Raw genomic sequence first — 7,241 nt, forward strand, 5'->3', positions numbered from 1 at the left:
CTGCTATGATAGTTTTGCATACATAGTATGACACAATACCAAAAGGTTTTGACAAACAGGAAATGCAACAGAAAAGTCCCAACGGTATTCCTGCAAAATATTAAAAAAAAAATTTTTTATATTTCTAACTCGTGTCGAATGATCTAGATTTTACAATACACGTGTTAAATATGACACCTGCCATTCCTTGCATTCTTATCCACGATGTGCAGGACATGCGTATTTAGCACTCATCACTGGAGGTAGTTGCTTACTGTAAGCTGCGATAATGCAGACATGATAGGGATTGATTTTTCAACAGTAGTTTGCTTGTTTTCACACGGCATGTGATTTTGCCCACTGTTTGGTTCAGGACCAAAAATTCTCGTTTTATCAGCACAAATTATTCTATTCTTCCTTGTTTTGTTTTGCTGTTTTCCCCTTTTCGGCCCAAAATTTATCTCAATTGTGTAGCAAAAGAAATTTCCATCTTCAGGTTAATACATAAGGTTGCCTGTACAGTAGTTGAACACATAAAGGGTGGTTGAAACCTGATGATCTACCTTGTTTACATTCTCACTGTATTTGACCTTGCTATAATGGGACTCCCCTTAGTATCAGACTCTCCCTATAACATATAACCTGTATACACCTGTACAACTGTACCATTCGACTTGTTGTACATAATTGAATGTAACATGAACACCGAGAACACACAATTTACATTTGCTGATTGAGATGCATGTGAGCCAAACCAGTATTAGGAATACATCTAAATCTCATTAAGTACTTGGCAGAATGGCACTGTAATTATGCATGATGCATAAAAATACAATGAAAATCCTAAGCTTTCATACACTCTTTCGCTTAAAATAGGAACTTCACCACTTGTTTGTATGAATTACAAGCTCAGTCATTCTGAGTTGACATGAGTTTGATAGTGTACAGATTGGCTGGAAAAGTGGCATGGAGAGAAGGGCAAGGGGAATGCATTTCTTGTTGAATTTGAGGCAAGTGATATTTTAGAAAGCAGATCATATTCATGACAGAAGTCTTGTTCTAATACAACATGGATTAAAATTTTCTCAGCACCAAATATTTTCCTGAACAGTGCAACTGGGGCATGAGAAAGGATGCCATCTTTAAGCCACTTCATCAACATTTACGGGAGAGTAGCTGACCTGGCCATACGTGCGTGAGGGAGGTCTTATCCTCGGTGCCAGAGGGGATGAGCACTTGGCCAGGACAATGATGATGCACGTCCCAAGGGACAGGATGACCGTCAGACTAAGCGTAATGAGGAAAATACCAATGGGAGGCACTGCCAGGGTGAAGTCATTGGAGAAATCTGGGAGCTCCAGGGTCCACAGATCCGTCCAGAATGTAACATTGTTGGAAGCGGAATGTTGGTTTCCATCCAGAAGATAAAGCGTACTGTTCCTCACCCATGTCACAGGGTTGACTGAGGGGTGTGGAGACTCTGGACAAGTGTCATGGGTAGACTGGTCCTTGCAAGCTGCTCCCAGCTGACGCCACAACTTTGTTGTCATGTTGAACATCCACATATCATCTATAACAACACCACTGGAAAGGCCACCATACAGCCACACGTTGCCCTTAGAGTCCGTCCAGGTGGCAGAATGCCTCCGGCAAGATGGCGCAGCAGGCTTTGCGTGTTTCAGATAAAGCAACTTCGAACAGTTCCTGTAGGAAACGCAAACACTGATCAGACGTTGCCACCGGAGATGTCTATCGAGGAGCCACATACTGCACTGTTCACTTTTGATAGCGTTTGGCATCACATGGCCCATTAGAGGTGCATAAACTAATAAGAACCCCTCTTCTGAGGGCCAGTGTGGGTAACTGTACGCATTCCTCAGATCGGGTTCATATCCAGAGAGTGTTCTGTCACTCTGTCCTCTGGCTACTTCCATCCAAGTCTTATTATCCCAGTGGTATTGCATCACCCAAGGTCTCAATGTGTTCCACTGAAGACTAAACAAACCTGTGTTTGAACACCAAACGTGGGTTGCATTCTCCAAAACTCCATTACTGTTTACAGCTTCTAACTGCCACAATTTTGATGACACGTTGAACCTCCATATATCTGTCCTTCTAACTCCACTCTTTGCAACACCTGCTGCGAGAACAGGCGAAGCAACATTACCACATGCCACTGCATGGTGGCGCCCTTCAGGCCATGCTGTTGTACCATTATGCTTTACTTCGGTCCATGAGTGAGTGCGCAAATCAAGCTGCCAGAAATCATCCAGGGTCTGTGCTTCACCCCAAGTTTGAGTTCCTGATGGAGATCTGCCTTGAAGGGCGCCCTGACCACCAAAAATCCAAACAACTTCAGACGACAAATCTTGCCACACTGCTGCACCAGTCCTGGCCACTGGTTGAGTGCTCCCCAGTGGATGCTGGATCTGAACCTTGTTCCACACTGAAAGAAAGATTTAGCAGGCAATGAAAATATGAACATTTATATCCATTACTGCTCACTGTCTTTGGCCATTGCTAGCAAGTACAGTAGTAATATGACATAAACTCTGCCATGAAGTCTACAGCAATATGAATAGGTGAGAATGTGAGGGATAACAGACCAGATACTCTGCTTTTTTTTTTTTTTTTTTTGTTCTGACCAAATATGAAGAAAGCATCTGCTCTTGGTTGAGAAATTAGAGGATCGGGGGTTGAGTGGGAGATTGTGTGCATAATATAGGGCATACAAGCTGCTGATCTTCCCATCATCACCTTTGCACAAGTACATGAACATGAGCATACATATTAGTGTGAGGTGTCTAACAATTGTTGATACTAGGGTTAAAACACTGACTGGTCCAATTTGAGGATATGAATGAACATGATTCAGCTCACCTTGAGTAGATCCCATGACAAGACCTGTCACAAACAGATCCAGGACCACTGTGAGGAAAAGGTGACTTTTAAGCCGCTGTTTAAGGTCCACCATCATCATTCTGAAATCTTTCTTGACTCTCTCCGGTTGCCATCACACACAATTCAAACAGCTCGGTCCATCATGCCTTTGGCATATGAGAGTCATACTGGCCAGTTGGAGATATGAACTATGAAGAAAAAGTTGAATTCAGAGAAGATTTTATGCATTGTCATGCTGAAACCTCAACATATTTTGCAAAATACAAACATCAGGATCAAACTTACTTGCATTGATGTCTGAGAACAATATCTGGAGGCAAAACAGTGAATAATTAAAAATAATATATTTGAATGATATTGATCCAATTCTACACTGAATATTACTGTGTGTAAAGCATGTGTGACCATACATTATAGCTTGCTGTGGTTGCAGCTAATAAAAAATTTCAATTCCAACTCCATGATGATAAAGGGGATATCAGTAAAATTTTACTCTTCATTACCACAGACCATAACATTGCACATTACCAATACCATGCTCTTAACAGGAATGCTAGCTGTCATAAACTTGTGAAAAGTAAAGCCTCTGGTTTCACTGCTGCAAATATGCTTCTCCATTGGAGTTGGTACTTTCAATTTGTATAAATCTCAACTGCTCCCTTTCTTTGAGTCAGTTTATGTTTTTGTTTTTGTTTTTGTTTTGTCTTTTTTTGTTTTTTTTGGCAATGCGTATTATTTCACCCTCTCCATGAATAAATCTGCCAGAGTCACTTACCACACATATTGCGTACAATTGCTAATCATCCAACAAATCACAAGGGGCTGGTACCATTCGCCCATTTGTATTCTGTACATGTCTGACACCTACAGAATCTGAATTCAACATAAGATTGTGTTCACATTCTCATTTTTACAGTGCCTTTACAGTTTTAACTGAATTCCGTAAGATCTATCACTACACTATAACTGAATTCTGTTTGCATGGCGTTTACATAATAATTCAGCCAAACTTTCCCCAACTTCTGTCAAAATTAAATCTCTGAATGAAGATCACTTCACATTGATATTTACATTGTTTGTAGGTTATATTGAACAGGATTCATTAAAAATCATGTCTAACAGCCGCAGGCAGCCAAAAGCTGAATTGCACATGTTCACAATCCTCATAATCATTAAAAAAAAAAAAACACCACACTTTCAACCCTCAGTTAACCAGGAATCAAGATTGCTGTGCACTTGTACTGTACTTCTTCTTCTTCTTCTTTTCCTCTCTCCGTTTATGTCGGAGATTGACGAGTGTGGGTTGCAGATACCAAGATTAGTCTTCAGTCAGGGTTGGACACCTTCGCATGGCTTCAAACATTTTAAACAAGACACCTTCCTACTCGCCTACTGTCAAACTTGTTATGCTAAGCTAACGCAGCGCAGCTCAGTGCGCATGCAGTGTAGTTCTGCCAAGGAGGTTCTCTCATGCCTCCCTGGTTATGCCAAAAAGATTCAAGCAGATCATTGGCATTGGGTTTACTGACTTCAACAGTAGACATCAGTCAGTGTTTGGTGAAACCTAACCCCGGGACGCTCCGTATACACAGTTACACACTGTGGGAGCCGTGTTGGGGCTGGTCGCAGTTAGGTGAAACCCTAACCACTAACAGTTACCTGCGACTAGCCCGAACGCGAAGCTCCCACCACAGCACAGTGTAAGTAACTGTGTGAAAGGAGCCGCCCCGGGGTTAGTGAAACCCTAGCCTGACCAGACACTGTGCTGTGCACAGGGTCTGACATGTGTTAGTGTTTCAACGTTGTAAACGACCGTCACTATTGACGGCAAAATCACATAAAATACCTTTTATTTGGTATGATTTTAAGAGTAATATAATTTGCAACACTTACCTACAGCGTATTTTCCTGATGGTTGAGTTGAATTCGGCGTTTTGTTGGTATCCAGACCTTATTGTTGAATTTTTCGGAGTAGATCGTGCGGTGGCATCTTTTCCTTCAAGAGCTTCACAAAAGCAACAAACTACCACGCATGCGCATTCAGAAGTGGTTGCTTTTTACGTACGCCCGTGCGCCCGTGCGTTTCATGTGTTACGTAAAGCTTGTAGTAGATCCGCGCGTGCTGCACCGGCAATGATTTGAACTTTTTTAGTCGGGGTCATCCGACTATCTCATCACTTCCGCCCCGACTACCTACGTTGTAGTATACGAGAGTGAATGCCATTCATATAACACGCAGATGAGGAGTGAAGCAGTAAGGACGTTTACAGACCTGATTTCAGCCATAGATTTCGGTAAGTTTTCGACGTAATTAAACAAAAAATCGCATACCGGTTATTGAATGATGGTCATAGATTACGATAATTCCTTATATTTTAGTTTTCCACGATTAATAAAGATATTCATGAAGGAAACAGTGAACGATAACAACGTCCGCGAAGGAATAGAGGTGCAGCGCTGTCGCCAGCGCTGCGTGTAGTTAGTGAAACCCCAGCATTTATTGCGGGCAATGGGACCATGGGATAGACGCGGTAGACTACATCTACACTGGTACTGGCATGGCAGGACCGCAGCCCGTAGACACGGTAGAAAAGAATGACAAACTTGAACAAAATGCAATGTCAATCCCGTAATACAAGCGACAAATACATAGGATCTACACTCACCGAAAAGGGGTAAGATATGAACGTCACAAACTCTGTTTAGAGGGCTTGCCAGTTAGTGACGATATAAAGCACGAACGCAACAACTCAGCTCATCAGCAGAGCACGTACGAGTAGTTATGGGCAGCGTTATGGGGCATTTGATTGATCGACGACGCACACTAGGATCATCAACGCAAGCAGAACAGCCGAGACTCTGGAAACGTCAAATACCCGCCGGTGCTCTCCCACGCCAAATAGCTGGTATCCATCCTCATACCTCATTCAGCCTCCCGCCCGAGGCTGCTGGTGCCCGCATGGGGGAGTCCCCGAAATTTGACAGGCATGCATGGAGCAGCTTTTGTTGTGTTTTCCCCTAATCTATATCTGAATCGAGATGCATGCCAAGCGCATTTCGACTCTCAATTTTTGCGTTATTTAGAACCTTCATTTGGCATGTTATCGATGTAAGGCCTCACATCTTTTCTTTTGCCAATGAGGCAATTTGTCTTCAAGTTCTTGCCATACAGGTAGCGCAATTCATTGTGTTATATCTATAAATCTGCTATCTACATTAATACAAGTATTTGATTTTCCACGTTTGATATTGTCAACTACTCAGTATATCATTGTGCATATCATGTCCAATGAACAGACTCTCATTTTCTTCTTTAATAGCTAAAACGAGGTCCTTTATTGTTTTACTCTCTACTTTAGAGCTGCAATACGCGTAGGCCCTATATATTCCTCGTAAAACTATTCTGTGTGGCATGTATATGTTGTTTCTTGTCAAGCCTTTGGGTACTGTGATTTTATATGCCAATTGTGTGTTTTTTGTTTTGGTTTGGTTTTGCTGTTTTTGTTTGTTTATGTGTTTGTGCGTTTATGTGTACGTGTGTGTTAGTTTGATAGGCCCTATGTTCTTATTCCACTATATGCGATGCAGGAAATGCACACCAAAAAAAAAAAATAATGATAAAATAAAATACATCATGCAATTTGGGTATTTACCCCCCCCCCCCCACACGCACACACAAACGCACCATGCCTATTGAATGGCGTAAAAGGCAAAAAAGAAAAAAAAATCAGCACTCGATCGATGGAATGCGTTTTAGGTATCATGAACAGGCTGTATTATCTCCCTCTGTAGAAGGATGTAGATATTTGGGGGCTATTTCCTCATACGTTATACTTAGGCCTACTAGTACATCTACCGGGTATACAATGCGCCATGTAGTGTGAGTTGGGCGGGGGGGGGGGGGGGGGGAGGTGGAAAGAAATACAAAAGGAAGCAAGTTCCCATTTTGTCTAGACGAGTATAGGTATATAAGTCATGACGTATAATAACAACATGCTTTCTCTATCTATTATTAATCTTACTTGCCCGATCGGGCCACCTTATAGGGCCTATATATACTTTTTTGAAAGTTTGGTTGCCCAACAACAGATATAGTGGCCCTGGTCCTCCGGGCCACCGCCAATGTCGATCCCTGCCTGTAGCTACTTGATTGATGATGATTTTATGAACCGTAAAGTCAGTCTGTTGTGAGAGACTGAAGCGAGTTTTGCTCTCCGCCCATGATTTTTTTTTTTTTTTTTTTTGGGGGGGGGGGGGCTTTATACGAGGGTAGAATGATTACGAATATTGATGGACATGTAACTTGCAATATAATCAAAATTGCATGGGAAATCAAGTCCAAATATAAGTTAGTCTGATAA

General features: G+C 42.0%; 1 protein-coding gene across 1 annotated transcript; it reads right to left on the minus strand.

Moving 5' to 3' along the window:
- Positions 1–1,121: 1,121 nt before the first annotated feature.
- On the minus strand, positions 1,122–5,657 carry LOC139719360 (uncharacterized). Its single transcript, XM_071630774.1, has 3 exons — positions 5,547–5,657; positions 2,860–3,068; positions 1,122–2,425 (listed from the first exon to the last, which is right to left on the minus strand). The coding sequence occupies exons 2-3, from the start codon at positions 2,957–2,959 to the stop codon at positions 1,122–1,124; spliced, it is 1,404 nt and encodes a 467-aa protein (XP_071486875.1). The 5' UTR covers positions 2,960–3,068; positions 5,547–5,657.
- Between the last annotated feature and the right edge of the window lie 1,584 nt (positions 5,658–7,241).

The sequence above is a fragment of the Diadema antillarum genome, unplaced genomic scaffold (assembly GCF_040938485.1).
Source record: "Diadema antillarum isolate AM-2024a unplaced genomic scaffold, OU_Dant_1.0 scf00000109, whole genome shotgun sequence".
In the NCBI taxonomy this organism is placed as follows: Eukaryota; Metazoa; Echinodermata; class Echinoidea; order Diadematoida; family Diadematidae; genus Diadema; species Diadema antillarum.